The 18,863-nt window shown below is 42.0% G+C and overlaps 1 protein-coding gene across 6 annotated transcripts in view; it reads right to left on the bottom strand.

Moving 5' to 3' along the window:
- The window catches only part of ATP11A (ATPase phospholipid transporting 11A), a 202,101-nt gene that overhangs the window by 56,621 nt on the left and 126,617 nt on the right, over positions 1 to 18,863 (bottom strand). For all 6 annotated transcript variants that reach the window (XM_063459730.1, XM_063459725.1, XM_063459743.1 and 3 more), the window contains exon 12: positions 11,645 to 11,842. In XM_063459730.1, the coding sequence (XP_063315800.1) occupies positions 11,645 to 11,842 (198 nt within the window). The remainder of the gene's footprint in view (positions 1 to 11,644; positions 11,843 to 18,863) is intronic.

Raw genomic sequence — 18,863 nt, forward strand, 5'->3', positions numbered from 1 at the left:
GCAAAGAAGGAGAGGGCACCCTTTGAAAACTGTATTTAGATGTATCCCCATGAAAACAATGCATAATTGGGTTATATCCACTATTCAGTGATATTTTGTATTTATTTATTTTATTTGGGCATTGGAGTTCCCTTTGACAGATTCCACATAGAGAGATCATGACATTCAACATACTGCTCTGTTAATATATCCAATATGTTTTCCAGGACATATTCTTGTTGTTGATGGACAATGCATGGATAATGTTGCAGAATTTAAACACTGCATTTTTCCTCAATGATCAGTGACCTGATTTCCAACCTGCAGCATTTGAATTCTACATGCATTCTGTTCTTCATGTGCTGCCCATCAAAATGTTTAATATGTGTCCAGGAAATCATGGTACATCTGGCTACTCTGTGCTGGAACGCATGGTAAAGGTCGGACAGACAGAGGGGCTATAATAAAAATCTAACAAGTCTAAATTTATGTAAAATTTTTTTATAGATAAATTTGTTGACTGTACACACAACAGGACAGCGAGACTCCCCTCAGCATGAATATTTTATAAATAGACAGTACAATCAATTTAAAGAATTTTTTTTTTATTTATTTCTAATACCAGCGGATTTTACAAATGTAAGCGATGCATTGTTTGCAAAAACACAGACCCCTCTTTTCCATCTACAACCACCTTATTTAAATCAAATATAACTAACAAAACATACAAAATTAAGGATTTTATTAGCTGCGACACTAAGAATGTAATCTACCTACTGGAGTGCCCGTGTGGTCTCCAGTATGTAGGTATAACCACTTGAAACCTAAAAAAAAAACAGACTGAGTGAACACTGCAAAAACATCAAAAAGGCATATTTAAAGCACTCAGTCTCTAAACACTTTTGCATGCATAATAACGACACAAAACTACTTAAAGGCATAGGAATCAAAAAATGTGTAATCCCATGGAGAGGTGGTAACATTAAGAACATTCTAGGCAAGGCAGAAATGGAATGGGTCTTTAATTTAAAAACACTAACCCCCTCCGGTATGAATGTGGATTTTGATCTGTTTAATTTTATTTAATTATGGTGAACTACGCTATATGTATATATCCTCTTTTTTACAATACCAATATATTATGTACCCATGCTGATCAAAGTATTTGTTGTTATTATGTGTTATTAAGTTTTTTTTATCAATAACTGACGTTTTTAGCGGACACACTAGATTTATCAGCACTATCCTGAGATTATCTTGTTGTTGTCTTGGGGCTGTTCTTTTCCATAGTTGTTTTTCCTACGGCATTATGGATAAGAACCCCCACCACAAACACTTCCTCTCGGCCCCTATTACACTCTCAACTGTTTTATCTAACCCATTACCCATTCAGCTATTTTTATTCCTGCTTTTTTATTCCTCTTATTTTTATTATGTCATATACTTTTAATTTGGGGATTTTCTTATGCATGGGTGTTTTATCTATTACCAAAAATAATACACTAATCACTTCTTAAAGCCCCTATGAAATTTTCTATTGTTTTTTTAGAAAACATCCAATATCTTTTTCTTTTCTCCATTTATATACCTTCTTTTATTCATCAAATATACTCACTAAGTCCTTTTACTCTATTTATCCTCATCATTTCCTGTTTTTATTATTTATTATTATGTACAGTAATTTGTACCCAGTATTAGACACTTCCTCCCCTCCTAATATGGCCACCAAGCCTATTTCCCATGCCTGGCATTTGCCACTATTATTCTCCCCTACCAAGATGGCCACCGGGATTATGATTATTTTTATTATGTTTTTCCTCTCCCCTTACTCACTGAGAGTTTATTCTCTATACACATACTAATGGGACACTCTTCTCCCCACTCTCTAAATCATTGAATTCCGAGGTCGGCAAATTGCTGTTTTTTTGCTGACCTCGTCTGTATCACACTGGTTTGCTACATTTTCCAGCGTACTTAGCGGCCAGTATATCAAGCCATACGTGCTCCAACTTCCCAGTGCTGCTACAACTTACTACATGCTCATTTTTAACATCTAATATGATATTAAAGGTCCACTACCTAATATCTATCAGTTCATATCACTGTTTGCCTTATTTTAAATGTATACTATAATGATCTATGCTGATTGGAGGATAAGCCTATGACACAATTTTGGGGCCAATTTTAAAGTATCCTTCCCCCTATATAAACTTCTACTAGCCAGGTTGTATGTTTTTATGCCATTTGAGAAAGCCTATATTGGTGAAACGCGTAATGGTTATTTTATATTGTGTATTTTAGATCAATTAAAGGTTTTTGGTTATTTTACTGTGCCAATTCTCTTTTATTGTATTTGTATGTACTTTTACTAGTTTTACTTTCCTGGCTTTTTATAACGCTTTATAAATAGAGCAGTGTTCCTGCTCTATACTTGTGAGTATTATTTTAGTTACTTTTACTTACTTTTATCCAACTGAGAGCACTATTGTCACCTCTTTTTATTCCCTTTGGAGCCTTGGATGACCAGACGGTGTTGATAGACGCACTCCCTCCACATATCCTATCAGCGAGGATTATATCGCTGTACACCCTTCACACCAGAGCTGGCCATAGCTCTTTTAAATGTGAGTTATCTACCTTCTACTACTATTTTACTCTATGGATTTTAGATGTATTGCACTACTGGCTGCCCCTGTCTCTTTGTTTTTCATATATGTGAATACCCTGAGACACTAGTATTGAAAAGTCTACTCATCTACATTCCATCAAGCATTGTTGGTCTAGTGAGACTCTTTTGGACTATTTTACGTTATTTTATTCTACTGGCGCAGCCCTAGCCCATTTCTTTGTATTTTCCCATTTGTTGAAGGATTTGAGGGGTCTCCTTCGTTTGGGCTGCTGCCTACCTACATATTGTTTGTTAAACTAGCGCTGATTTCCTTTTATATTTTGAGTACCATCAGTATACCCAAGGTATGCATCTATATACCAAGTGCATGACATTGGATGGCTATATTGCAATACATATATGCAGACAGACTTGTAATCTTTTGCATAAAATGCAGATTTGTTTGCTGTGTGTTTCCAGGCAGGAGAATATAAATCTCATGGTGAGTTTCCTCAGCTTTTATTGTTCAATTACCAAGCTTGTAATGCTATTATTTGAATGTTAGAAAACCTACTATTAAGAAAAGCTATCACACTTAGTAACAGTATCTTCATTAGAAAGATTACAAACAGAAGGTGCTAATTAAACACAGCCCTACTTGTTAGCAGAAAATTCTGTGTATTTACTAACACTGCATATTAAGAGCCAGCTGGCTGTGTATATATATTCAAATAAGGCGGACAAAGACACGACAACCTGCACACTGCAGTCATATTAAATAAGGTGATCATTTTAACAGCGCTGTATCTAAAAAACAACAACAACAACAAAAAAAACATGTAATTTAGTGCTTCTTTATTTTAAGAAAATACTTGAATGCAGGAGGCAATGTGGTCAAGCTCATAAATGAGAGCAGCAGCTTTTATTATGTTAAAGACTTTCAGTCAGTTCATTATCATGGGCACTTTATGGAACCTATGATGGAGAAATTCATCACTTATAATTGATCCAGGAATAAACAACATTTGGCATTACAGCATGTTGACACTCAGTCATCATGGGATATAACGCACAGGCCAGCTGGAGTATTAAGGTTGCAGCATATACCATAATACACCATGGCGCTGCTGTCTGAGAACTTGTGGAATTATCAAATCAATCAATTCATCCAGGATTTAACTGTGGTGGTATTTAATTCATGAATAGGAATACTCAGGTAAATCACAAATGGATTGATTTGTGTGTACCAGCCAAAATGCATTTGTGCACAAGTCTAGTTCTCAACAAAACAAAAAAAATAAAGCGTTATCTTAACCCCTTAAGGACTGAGCCAAATGTACACGTTGTGAACAAAACAAAACGTAAACAAAACTGTAATGCTTACATATATTGATATGGAGCACAACTGCAGATCTCTTAGGACTTAGATTGTTGACTAGGATACTTGGAGAATAGAATAGGAACTGTGTATTCAATTACGGAAAATACAGGTACTGTATCTTTAATTACTTTGCTGTGTGTTTAAACGGAGTAAGCAGCTTCTGACATACATGCAATATAGCACATTGGAGTTTGCAAGTTCTATGGAAACGGAGGAAATTAGAAATGAAGTTGAAGCAGGAGTGATTCGTTTTGGAGTTAGAGATAGCAGGCCTGAGAGCAGGCTGTAGCATGAATGCTTAGCGGACTTGAGAACAGGCTGTAGCAGGAATGCTTAGCGGGCTTGGGAGCAGGTGAGCTCCTATTACGGATTTAGCAATTGACTTAGCTTCCAAGGGTGAAAAATCAGGTTCCCGGAGTTCTCCTCCGGGGAGGGAAGTTTCTCAAACAGGATGAGGAAGGTCCAGATACTAGCCGTGGTCGAGGAGAGGAGAAGGAGGGTATGTAGATTTCCAGTCCGGTTCGGTTCACAAGTAGAGGTTGAAGAAAATCTTTAGCCGGTTTGATTTCGCGGTAACGCTGTTCAATAATCCAGCGTCTTGTGGGGAGACCGCGTCAGAGAAGGGGGTGTGGCTAAGCTCCGTCAACCCGGAAGAGACAAGGAATTACCGGTAGTTAAGGCATGACAAAAACCCGGCATTTGCGCTATATGTCTGTCCAACCGTAATTCACCCTTATTATATATAATTTTATTCAGAGGAAACAGGGCTTCCATTTAATATCAAATATTTAGCTATGAAACATAATTTAATATGAAACAAATGGGCAAAAATAAGAAATGTTGTTATTTTTTTAGTTCTACATGACATTTTAACTGTCAATGTCATAATACTGTTTGCTTTTACTGCAATAAAATACACATATTTGTATTCAGCAAAGTCTCACGTGTAAAACAGTACCCCCTATGTACAGGTTTTATGGTGTTTTGGGAAGTTACAGGATTCATTCTTGGGCTACCATAGGGTCTCAAAGGCAATCTAACAAATCTGGCGAATTTTAATGTGAAAAAAATTAAACACAAGCCTTTTTTGACGCTGTAACTTTTGAAAACACCATAAAACCTGTACATGAGGGGTACTGTTGTACTCGGGAGACTTTGCTGAAGACAAATATTTGTGTTTCAAAACAGTAAATAGAATTGCAGCAATAATATCGTCCGTGTAAGTGCTGTTTGTGCGTGAAAAATTAAAAAACCGTGGAGGGGCGTGGCCTAACCACAGAAGCGGATGGTCGCAGGTCTGCTGAGCTCCAGGCCTGAAAACTGAAAAAACCTACTAAAAAAAAACACAATCGGGCCAAATCCAACCCGGATAGCCCCAGCTGTTTAGACTAATGCGATGGGGCGAAAAACGAAGAAACTGAAACCTGAAAAACTCAAACCGGGCACACATATTGGTGAGCTGTGGCGGAAGGCCCAAGAAGCCTCTAGCCCTAACATGGCGTCCCTCCATGGTGGATGCTCAGACTTCTACAGTGAATCATCGGATGAAGCAGAAGGGGAGCTCATACAGGCCACCCTCAAACCACCACCGACCCGAACACAACCCCCACCACCCGCCGCAACCCGTACACCGGTGAGCATGGAGGCCATCAGAGACTTAATGGCAGACCACCATAAAAAAATATCGGCGGATGTGGCCTCGATTCGGGACACCCTGCAGGGCCTTAATGGATGACTCGGTGCTGTGGAACACACCACGCAAACCCAAGACACACAAATCAAGGAACTACAGCAGGAGGTTCAGGCGCTGAGGAGCCTGTCTAAGTAGAATGACCTACGATATGCTGAGATGGAAGATAAACGTCGGCTGAAGCATCTCAAGATCAGAGGCATACCAGATACTGTAACGGACTCTGAACTGCCCCATTTCGTGCGACGGCTCCTCGCGGTAATGCTCAACCCAAAGCAAGCCAAAGCGGTGACACTAGATGAAATGTTCCGCATCCCAAAACCTGCTAAGGCTCCAGAATCAGCCACCCGGGATGTAATCCTGCAGTTCCAAACCCAAAGAGACAGATCCGCAGTCCTGGCAGCGGCCAGGGTCCAGCCGACCTACCCCTTCGAAGATATGAATCTAACGTTTTATGCGAACCTCTCGGGAGCAATGTTGGCCTGGAGGAGATCCCTGCACCAGCTGACATCACTCCTACGGGAGCAACATATTAAATACCGCTGGGGCCAAGCTCACACCCTGATGGTAACAAAGGGCGATGATACGCACAAAATACACTGCATACAAGAGGCACCGACGATCCTGGGGCTGCTCGGCCTCCCTCCGAACACACTGACTCAGCCAGCACCCAAGGAGAGGCATACGAACCCCCCAAGTTGGGAAACTGCCAGCGCTGTTGAATTTGTCCCCAGACGACAGAACGGAACACCCACCGTCATTGCCACAACCTGAAGGACAATTCGGGACTGTGTGAGTTACCGGGACATTGCCCCACCATAAGGGACTTCATTTAAGGAGACTGCCACACATGACCCCAATTCACACTGCCGACTAACCCAATTGCTTACACCTCACCACTATGTTTATGTTAGCAGCGTTTTAGGTGGTGATGGTGTTGCCTTGTACTAACCACATATTCATAATGAGCTTGTCGTTAATACCAGCCCGCGTAATTAATTAAGATACCTAATTATGTAAAAATATTACATAAATATATGTGTAGAATTAATATATGTATATATATATATATATATATATATACGTATGTGTATATATATATATATATTTTTTATATTTTTATTTATATATAGGTATATATATAGTGATATATACGTATATATTTATGTATATAGATATATATATTATTTCGTTCTATGTGTATTTTGATATAAATATATATATATATTAATATCACAATACAATTAGAACGAAATAACACACATCTATATATTTTTTAATTATTTATTTTAGATTATTTTTTTAATTTTATTTTTTAACGTATTTACATAATTTTTTATATTATATATAAATATATATATATATAACAATAATTGTATATATATATTTAATCAGTATCAGTATATGTGTAATTTGATATTAATATATATATATATATATATAATTTTATATATATTAATAGTAAAATACACCTAGACAGTGTATGTGTGTGTATGTATATGTGTATATATATACTTAGATCATATATATATAATATATAATTTTATTTTTTTTACACTGATTAACTTTTTTTTATTATTTCAGCCAGCAGGGGGACTAACTGTCATTACAGTTAGTCCCCCTGCTGGCAATGCCTGCGTCAGCTAACCTGGCCATGTGATTGTGAGGTCCCTGCAAGGACCTCACTCTCACATGGCCGGGAAGCCCCCTAGGAGGACGGAGGTGCCGCGGGAAGCTCCCTGGGAGTCCCCCCAACCGCGATTGCCGGCGTGGGATCGCCGGCGACCGGGTAAGTAACAAAAGACCGGAGGGCGTACTATTACGCCCGGCGGCGTTTAGAGCCGCTTAAAATAGGGCGTAATAGTACGCCCTCCGGTCTTAAAGGGTTAATGAAGCAGTTTTGGTGTACAGATCATGCCGCTGCAATCACTGCTTAATTATCTGCCATTTAGGAGTTTTAAATCACTTTTTTATGCAGCCCTAGCTACACCTCCCTGTGTGTTACTTATACAGGCTTCCCTAAACATTTCCTGTAAAGAAAAGAGCTGATGTTTAAAGTGTTACTCTAACTCTTATGGAGCGAGAGCTTTCCAGAGTAAAATGCTATATTGGACACTAAGGAGAAGCCCCTTGAAACCTGTAAAATAAAAAAGTTTTACTCACCTAGATTCCGGCGAAGGCGAAACTTTTGGCACTTACGTCCGCACCCCCTTTGATGTCACAGGGTCGCTTGCCAATCACAAGATTCTCATAGAGACGACAGATTTTTTTTATACACATAATTGACATTAGTAGCTTGGAACAGGGTTCTGGGCTTCCAATGTTACATGTGCTGTGGGCAACTGCCTGTCTCTTGAGTCTCCACTGAGCTAACCAAACCAGGAACTAACAGGGCCAGTTCTCTGGTTGACAGCCAGGGGGTGTAACCAGGTTAATTTATATAAGTGTCAATTTCTATTGAAATCCACACTTTTTGGACAAAGGAAAAAAAAAAAAAAGAGTATAAACATTTCACACATAAAGCACATGAGCAAGATAAATTGTGCTTTAGGTGTCTGGAGTGTCCCTGTAATAGATTTTCTACAGATCACATATGAATCATACATACTCAGCCTAAAATTATTTTTTTTTTATTTTAAACCATGCTTGGCACAATGCGATTTCATAAACTGAAAGCCAAAACAAGGTAATCTGGCAAATCTAATTACAATAACTGTTCCCCTTTATAAATGTGGCTGTCTGAGATGCAGTTTGTCTAGCCTAACAACTAGGAAAATGTAGTTAACAGCTGCAGTGCCAGAGGATAAACATTATTACATTGTGTGATCTCATAATTCATTTTTTAATTCTTTTTATTCTCAAAACTTGGCAACACGGATCTGTTCAGGCTGGCTGGCACCATGTGTGTTGTGTAGGTGTCTGATTTTAAATGCCAGTAATCCACTATTCGTCTAGAACACTTGACCTGAGGGTATTTATTGTTAATCTAAAAAAACTACCTGTTTCAAATTTCTGTGATATAATACGTGCACATGTGTTTATAAGCGCTGTATATCTCTCAGGGACATTAAAAAACTTTCAAGCACACAGACTTATAGGTTAGTGTTTGGTTAGACAAAAATAAGATGATAATGCTAAATCTTTAAAAGAAAATTATAAGATATGCAATTTTTATTGAAATAGCTACTATATATTAATACTGAATTATTTCAGGCTCTGCCATGCCCTGCCCCCATGGCTAAATCATCCATAAATAAACATTGGGAGGCTAACACTGCATTGCACCAATGAGCATCTCCTTATATTGATGCATTGAATCAATGCATCTGTATAAGAAATGTTCAGGGTCTCCATGCAGATGCGGAACGTCAGTACACTGTGCAGCACTGACCCGGGAAGCACCTCTAGTGGCGGTCTGAGTGACTGCTACTGGAGGCGTCCCTCGGAAGCACTGAAAAGACAATGTATACAGGAAAATGCCTACAGGAACAAACTATACACACCAGAACAACTACATTAAGCTGTAGTTGTTCTGGTGACTATAGTGTTCCTTTATTCTGCATATGATAAGATGATAAGAAAAAGAAAGTGTGTGTTTGAGCGTTTTCCACTGTACTACCTCTCAATGACTTTACATCTTGCCTACCTCTACCTTCAGAGTATCCCAGTAAAGAACATATCAGAATGTGCTTGGAAATCTAATGGGTTCTAATATGAAAGTACATGCACAGTTTATGTAATTCTACAAGTTATTTGTTTACAATAACCTGAAAGTATCTTCCAGAAGGGTACAATACATGACACATTGATCAAATTCTAGTTAGTTATTTAACTTAGAATGAATGGATCAAATAGAATGGCACTACAGACATCTATTGGCTGATTGTTTGCGTACCACTTACTAAATAATTATTTTAATAGAAATGACAAGCACCTGTATAACAACACATAAAATAAACCAGTAAATGCAGTGATTCATTACTGTGTGTGCTAATTTGTCATTTAGTACTATGTGTATGAATAGACTTATAAAGTACTATTATGTAACTATTTCTCACCTGTGTGACCTATTTACAAACCAATGATTTTCGATTTTGTTAAAGTTCTTTCTATGAAGACTAAATTCTTGATTACGTACATAAAAACAAAACATATTGCTGGGTTTTATGTGACTGATTTGCAGGTTATCCTTTTTCAACTTTCCATTATGTAATTTTAATATAATCTGGAAAAAAAGGCTACATTTTGTATAGATTGGGATTTTGAATGTATTATGTGAGGCACCTATGTTTATGTTATTATTAATGAAATAGCCAGGAACTATTTTACATAGCTGAAAAGAGACATGCGTCCATCATGTTCCGCCTTTCTTACATTTGCTGTTGATCGAAAAGAAGGTGGGAACAAAAAATTTATGAGGTGCTTCAATTTTGCAGAAACTAGGAAAAAATTCCCTCTTGACCTCAGAATGGCAGTCAGATATCTCCTTGGATCAAGAAGCTATTACCCCACTAGTTAAAAATAATATCCCTGAATATTAGGTTTTTCTCTTCTTCAGGGAGAGAATTACACAACCTTGTTTTTCTTACTGTAAAAAAAAATGTCTTTTTTTTGCCTTAGACTAAATCTCATTACTTCCAGTCTAAACGTGTGACCTTGTGTATATTATATAGTCCTGTTTATGAATAGTTTTCGAGATAATAACACAAAATGGAGAAATAAAGTAAACAGAATGCAGGTCAGGAGCTCGTGAGCTGCACCACTGTAACCACCTAATAGGGAGCTCCAATAAGGGGGTAACCCTCCAAAATATGCAGGAAATAGGAGAAAGTGATGTATAGAATCCCACAAGGGGAAACTAACATCGGGAGAGCTCCACTAGTATAGGAAATGAGGAAGGAGGGCCCTGCCTTTAAACAATCTAAGGATAAAAAGGATATGCAAACAAAAAGTACAACTTGAAAAAAGAGAGATCTACTAAACGGTGCACAGGGGATCCATTATTTGGAGTACTAAATAGCATCTAAGTTCCAGTTCCCCTAGTGTCCGAGTGACGGTAAAGTAGTGTGAACGGGGTTAGGGAGAGAGAAAAGGCACAGGGTTACCTCGACACCGTGGTCTGACCACTAGTGTCTACCTGAACCAACTCTCCCTACTAAAGTTATAAATAAATAAGAAACACCTAAAAATCAATAACCATAGTGGTAACAAAAATAAAAAAAAAGTGCTACCAAATGCAGTGATTAAAGGGACACTCCACGCAGCCCTTTTTACTCACCTCGTTCCAGCGCCGGGAGCCTCGTGAAGCTGCACCCCCTATTTTGTGAAAATGATGAAATAGGCGGGCGCAAGTAGAAAGCAATCAGACGCTTCCATTCGGAAGTGTCATTGCTCCCTTGTGCACATGCGCGGCTTCGCCGCACATGCGCACATACTTCATAGGGCGGCATCTTGAGCGTACTCCCACGCATGCGGTCTTTGGCCGCCCCCTCCTCTGCTGACAGGCAGGAGAGAGAAGGCCCGCACACAGTGCCTTCTCTTTCCTGCACACGTCAGATGTATTTTAATACGTCTGACGTGTACATGGCCTTTTTAGGGCCATACATGATAGGAAGTCCCTCTGGTGGCCGTCTCAGTGACGGCCACTGGAGGTATTCCTATCAATCAATGTAAACACTGTATTTTCTCTGAAAACACAGTGTTTACATTAGATTGCCTGCAGGGAGCTATAGATCTCACCTGAACAACTACATTAAGCTGTAGTTGTTCAGGTGACTATAGTGTTTCGGCGTGTACAAAACGCCGTCATCAGGAGCCTGTGAGCCTTGTTTGCATATCCCTTTTTATCCTTAGATTGATTAAAGGTAGGGCCCCCCTTCCTCATTTCTTACACCAGTGGAGCGCTACTGATGTTAGTTTTCCCTTTTCCAGATAATAGTTTGTATTGGCCAGTATATATTTGTAAAATCATATTAGTATTTTTCACCTGTCCAAGCTCTTCATTAAGATCGGACGTATTCACTAGAGGACCTTCTCCTGTGCTCTCATCAAACATTTCCTCGTCCCAAGTGAGGAAATAGGAACCCAGGAATTTCTGCATTTCCACTGTTACATACATAGACACTGGGATAATGTAGTTGAAGAGGACCATGAAAGCCAGAAAGTCTGTAAATGCTCTGATAAACTGAAATTGTACAAAATTAGATATTTCATTAGACAAGATAACATAATAATAGAACAAGGAACATTAAAATTCTGGGGCTATATGTAAAAATAAATTCTGGGGCATATTTGAAAACAGCATATGCATTTTCCTAGTGGTTGCTCAATTTTTTTTTTAAATATCTTTATTTTTGCCATCACATACAACTGTGATACATAAGCGATATAATGGCTTGTGCAACAGCAAAACTGGTTTCATATAGCAATGGTACATTGATACAGAGAAAGGAGAAGTTTACATGTTAGGCTATGCATGTTGAATTATGCATATTTTGCCTGTTTGCATTTTGTCAGTTTTTTTTGTATTAGTTTTGCAAAGAAATAACGAGATAACTTGTCATTCAAACCATAAATTAGAGTAACAATGGGTGTAACTTTGTAAGTTATTAGCGTACAATATATCCCTGCTCCATCTCTTTGTCTTAAAGTGCTTTGAGCTGTATCTCTTTTTTGATTCATTCTTAGTCAACCCCCCAGCATCTGTGGGTGGTGAGCCAAGCTATTGATGTCTTCATTAAGCAGTGGTTTGGTGCTATTGGAGCATCACCGGCCAATCTGATCTCCCCCCTAACCTGGATGCAGCAGAAGTAATATCATGTTGTTAACGGTGCTAATGTTTGTAGGTGTTCATATGTGACAATGTCATTGTCCACATAGAGGTGTATAAATCGTTGCAGTCCTGTATGTTCCAGTCCCCTAAAGTCATTTGCTCTCATTCCTGGAGGGAATGATCTGTTTCCGAGTACCATTGGCGATAGGGGGTCCCCTAATGCGTATTTTGGTGCTGCCTGGTCCCATATTTGGAGTGAGTTTAGAATAGCTGGACAGGTAGTCCGTAGAAAGTGCGATGTTGTTTGGAAACCCAAATGTAGAATTGGGGGATGCCTGCCCCTGTGAGCAATGACTCTATTTCTACCCATTGTCTTTTATCTGGGGGTGTGTGCCAGTGGACAATATGGGTCAATTGCCCTGCAACATCAAAGGGGGTGCTAAGTAGTACTGGTGTAGGTTGAGTAGGCCCAATCCACCCCTGTTTTTGGTGATGTATAATAACTACTGGTGTAACAGTAGTGTACATAAAAAAAAAAAAAAATTTAAATTTGACTGTGAAATAATAGCAGTCAGTTTCCTTCACAAGTGTGCGTTTCAGGGCCTGCCAGGGCACAGTCTCACACCAGTGCAACTCATATCTGGTGTAACAGTAGTGTACATTTAAAAAAAACAACACTTTTTTGACTGTGAAATAATAGCAGTCAGTTTCCTTCACACGTGTGCGTTTCAGGGCCTGCCAGGGCACAGTTTCACACCAGTGCAACTCATATCTGGTGTAACAGTAGTGTACATTTAAAAAAAAAAAACTAGAAATTTGTGTGTGTCAGGCCTACAGCGTCTACTCTGCCAACTTCTGCCAGTGCACAGTGCCACTCATATCTGTTGTCACAGTAGCTTGCACGCATAGTACCACTAATCGAAAAAAAATGACAGGCAGAGGCAGGCCACCCCGCAGGGGCCGTCGTGGTCATGGTGCTGTGATTCCCTTTGGCCCTAGAATAATGCCCAGTGTTCAGAGGCCACGTACCCTGAACTCGAAAAGTTCTGAGGACATAGTTGACTGGCTAACACAGGACACCCAATCTTCTACAGCTTCCGCTCGGAACCTTGACGCACCATCCTCCTCCAGCTTAGCTTCGGGCACCTCTCAAGTTACCACTCGCCCACCTGCCGCCACCACCAACACTAGCACCACAGACGCTTCACTTGATCTGTCAGAGGAGTTATTTACACATCAGTTGGAAGAAATGAGTGATGCGCAACCATTATTGCCAGAGGATGTAGATAACAGGGATATGTCTCAGTCAGGCAGCATTACACACATGGACGTACGGTGTGATGATGATGATGATGTTGTACCCGCTGCTGCTTCCTTTGCTGAGTTGTCAGATACAAGTGAAGCGGTTGATGATGACGATGCGTCCGTGGATGTCACGTGGGTGCCCGCTAGAAGAGAAGAAGAACAGGGGGAAAGTTCAGATGGGGAGACAGAGAGGAGGAGGAGACGAGTTGGAAGCAGGGGGAGGTCGTCGCAAGGAGCTAGTGGCACAGTCAGACAGCATGCATCGGCACCCGGGGACAGCCAGACAGCACGCCAATCAATGCATGCTGTTGCCACCACCAGAATGCTGTCATTGCAGAGCTCAGCAGTGTGGCATTTTTTTTGTGTGTCTGCCTCTGACAACAGCGATGCCATTTGCAACCTGTGCCAAAAGAAACTGAGTCGTGGGAAGTCCAACACCCACCTAGGTACAACTGCTTTGCGAAGGCACATGATCGCACATCACAAGCGCCTATGGGATCAACACATGAGTACAAGCAGCACACAAACTCAAAGCCGCCATCCTCCTCCTGGTCCAGCATCTTCAGCCACGTCAACCACTGCTGTCCTCCTTGCCCCCTCTCAACCATCCGCCACTCCGTCTCTCGCCTTGAGCAGTTCCTGCTCATCTGCCCAAAGTCAGTTGTCTGTCAAGGACATGTTTGAGCCTAAGAAGCCAATGTCACAAAGTCACCCCCTTGCCCGGCATCTGACAGCTGGCTTGTCTGACCTCTTAGCCCGCCAGCTTTTACCATACAAGCTGGTGGAGTCTGAGGCGTTCCAAAAATTTGTAGCTATTGGGACACCGCAGTGGAAGGTACCCGGCCGAAATTCCTTTGCACAAAAGGCAATCCCCAACCTGTACTCGATTGTGCAAAAGGAAGTAATGGCATGTCTGGCACACAGTGTTGGGGCAAGGGTCCATCTGACCACTGATACCTGGTCTGCAAAGCATGGTCAGGGCAGGTATATCACCTACACTGCGCATTGGGTAAACCTGCTGACGGCTGCCAAGCATGGAATTCGTGGCTCTGCAGAGGAGTTGGTGACACCGCCACGACTTACAGGCAGGCCTGCTGCCACCTCCTCTACTCCTCCTACTCCATCCTCTTCCATAACCTCCTCGGCTGAGTCCTCTTCTGCTGCTGCATCTTGCTCCACATCAACGGCACCCCCCCAGCTCCCCAGGTACTATTCCACATCCCGGATACGGCAGTGTCACGCCGTCTTGGGGTTGACTTGCCTGAAAGCAGAGAGTCACACCGGACCAGCACTCATGTCCACCCTGAACGCACAGGTGGATCAGTGGCTGACTCCGCACCAACTGGAGATCGGCAAAGTGGTTTGTGACAACGGAAGAAATTTGTTGGCGGCATTGAATTTGGGCAAGTTGACACATGTGCCGTGCATGGCACATGGGTGTAATCTGATCGTACAACGCTTTGTGCATAAGTACCCAGGCTTACAGGACGTCCTGAAGCAGGCCAGGAAGGTGTGTGGCCATTTCAGGCGTTCCTACACGGCCATGGCGCACTTTTCATATATCCAGCGGCGAAACAACATGCCAGTGAGCCGCTTGATTTGCCACACCCCGACACGTTGGAATTCAACACTCCTAATGTTCGACCGCCTGCTCCAACAAGAAAAAGCCGTTAACGACTATTTGTATGACCAGGGTGTTAGGACAGCCTCTGCGAAGCTGGGAATTTTTTTGCCACGTTACTGGACGCTCATGCGCAACGCCTGTAGGCTCATGTGTCCTTTTGAAGAGGTGACAAACCTAGTCAGTCGCACCGAAGGCACCATCAGCGACATCATACCATTTGTGTTCTTCCTGGAGCGTGCCCTGCGAAGAGTGCTGGATCAGGCCGTAGATGAGCGTGAAGAGGAAGAGGAAGAGTTGTGGTCACCATCACCACCAGAAACAGCCTTATCAGCATCGCTTGCTGGACCTGCGGCAACGCTGGAAGAGGATTGTGAGGAAGAGGAGTCAGAGGAGGAATGTGGCTTTGAGGAGGAGGAGGAAGACCAACCACAACAGGCATCCCAGGGTGCTCGTTGTCACCTATCTGGTACCCGTGGTGTTGTACGTGGCTGGGGGGAAAAACATACCTTAAGTGAGATCACTGAGGACGAGGAACGGGACATGAGTAGCTCGGCATCCAACCTTGTGCAAATGGGGTCTTTCATGCTGTTGTGCCTGTTGAGGGACCCTCGTATAAAAAGGCTGAAGGAGAACGACCTGTACTGGGTGTCCACGCTACTAGACCCCCGGTATAAGCAGGAAGTGCCTGAAATGTTACCGAATTACAGTCGGAAAGGATGCAGCAGTTCCAAAATAAATTAAAAAGTATGCTTTACACAGCGTATAAGGGTGATGTCACAGCACAACGGGAATCTTACAGGGGAAGAGGTGAAAGTAATCCTCCTCCTCCCACAACCACGCCGGCAAGGACAGGACGCTTTACAGACGTGTTGTTGATGGAGGACATGCAGAGCTTTTTAAGTCCTACGCATCGCCACAGCCCTTCGGGGTCCACCCTCAGAGAATGACTCGTCCGACAGGTAACAGACTACCTCACCTTAACTGCAGATATCGACACTCTGAGGAGCGATGAACCCCTTGACTACTGGGTGTGCCGGCTTGACCTGTGGCCTGAGCTATCCCAATTTGCGATAGAACTTCTGGCCTGCCCCGCTTCAAGTGTCCTGTCAGAAAGGACCTTCAGTGCAGCAGGAGGTATTGTCACTGAGAAGAGAAGTTGCCTAGGTCAAAAAAGTCTAGATTACCTCACCTTTATTAAGATGAATGAGGGATGGATCCCAAAGGGACTGACAGTGGGCGATACATTCGACTAATAAAGGCCTGATGAGGGGGACGTAACAGGGATTAAACTGATAATAATAGTACTACTTAATACACCACTCCTATCTGGTGGCACATTAGATTACACGCGCAGTGCCCCAAATTTGAAGTAGGAGGACTGACCAAGCATCTTTTTCCATCTCCCGGTTCCTAAAATCAATGCCATATACACGTCCCCTGATAGGGGACGTAACAGGGATTAAACTGATAGGAATAGTACTACTTAACACACTTTATGATAACACAGAGAGAGGCAACGCAGAGAGAGGAGTCTGAAGAAGAGGAATCAGAGGAGGAATGTGTCTTTGAGGAGGTGGAAGACCAAACACAGCAGGCGTCCCAGGGGGCTTGTTGTCACCTTTCAGGGACCCTAGGTGTTGTACGTGGCTGGGTGGAGGAAGAGACCTTCAATGACATCAGTGAGGACAAGGAACGGGACATGGCTAGCTTGGTATCCAACCTTGTGCAAATGGGGAGTTTGCGGTTGTGCAAATGGACTGTTTGCGGTTGTTTGCGGTGCGTTAAACGGGGAGTTTGGTCTGTCACTACACTACCTGATCGATACAACATCATACCTGATGTTTTAAAGCACGTTATTTCAAACAATTTAGGAATGTTAGGTGATTTATGCCCTTTATGGATTAAAACCAGACTCTGCATCAACTTTGTAATTTTCCATGGGAGTTTTACCATGGATCCCCCTCTCATGCCACAGTCCAGGTGTTAGTCCTCTTGAAACAACTTTTCCATCACTATTGTGGCCAGAAAGAGTCCCTGTGGGTTTTAAAATTCGCCTGCCTATTGAAGTCTATGGCGGTTCGCCCGGTTCGCCCGTTCATGAACATTTGCGGAAATTCGCGTTCGGACGCGAACGGAAAATTTTATGTTCGCGACATCTCTAGTGATAGGTGCCTCAATTTCTGCATACCCATTCCCAAGATAAATTAGTCTAGCTGTCGTGTACCCTGCATTGGTCTCAGTGTGCTGTGGGGAGTGATTGTATAATGCTGTGATGTAGTTTGTGAAGACCTCGTTTATTCCTTTTGGCGTGGTTGCAATTTCTTGAGTCGTGTCTCTGATCTTAGTTATCGGTTTACTCTCCTGTCTAGACGGAAGAGACCTAGCCAGCAAAGTGTCCATCTTGTTAGTCTTCTCGTAGTATAGTCGCTTGGACCATATTATAGATCGAGCCATGTCTTCTACTGCTAGTTCCTTGATGGAGTGTCTCAGTGCTGTAAGTTCTGTCAGTTTAGTGTTGGTAGGGTTAGTTTTGTGCTGTTGTTCCAGTTTCCTGAGATGTGATTGCAATTCTAGTAATAGTTTAGTTTTGTGCTGTTTTTTTGTAGGTGGCGGCTTTAACGAAGTGGCCCCTGGGGACCGCCTTGTGGCCCGCCCATAGTGCCGTTGGGTTTATCTCCCCATCCGCATTGAGGGCGATGTAGTCCGTGATGGCTACTTTCGTGGATGCGACTAGAGTTTTTTTTATTTATAGCGTTTTTATTAGCGCATTTATGCAGTTTTCAAAATTTTCACATATTGACTGACAGCGCCACTTGAGTATTATACAACATAGTAAATCACATTTCTTCTCTAAATAACTGTCCCTACATAGCTGATCCCGTGCCGCCTTGAGTCTTATTCTAGCGTGTGTTCACTGCGGCCTCAGCAATGTATCTTGGCTTGAAAGTATGATCCGTAACCTTATTTAACTGTTTTAACTGTATTCACCGTTTCGTTCTCAGGCCCAGTGTGTGTCCCTGTTCTCCTTCTACCTTCCCTAATATCCTATTGGTTCCCTTCAGGCCTCCCTCCAGGGTCTCCCCCCCCGTGTTTGTGTGTGTGGACGATGCGGCTTGGTTACTCCCTTTTCCTATAGGTTCATTGCGACTAGAGTTTAGTCTTTGAGTAGGCTGGTGTTCAATCTCCAGTTCCAATTGGAACTGTATTTCATCTTGTGTATAGTGACTGCTATGTCGGCGTGGTCCGACCATGTCATGGTGTTAATTTCTGTGTTTAGGACCTTAGCCATTCCTGCCTTGTTGAGTAGGAGATTGTCTATCCTTGAGTATGTGTCATGGGGTGTGGAGTAAAAGGTATAGTCCCTTGTGTCAGAGTGTTGTAGTCTCCACGCGTCTTACAGTCCAGTATGGTTTAGTAAGATATGCATTTTTTTTGTCCTGACCCCCTCTCCCTTGTGATCGGAGCGACCCAGGCTTTGAACTTCTATCTATTTCCAGGCATGCC

The sequence above is a fragment of the Pelobates fuscus genome, chromosome 1, assembly GCF_036172605.1.
Source record: "Pelobates fuscus isolate aPelFus1 chromosome 1, aPelFus1.pri, whole genome shotgun sequence".
Classification (NCBI taxonomy): Eukaryota; Metazoa; Chordata; class Amphibia; order Anura; family Pelobatidae; genus Pelobates; species Pelobates fuscus.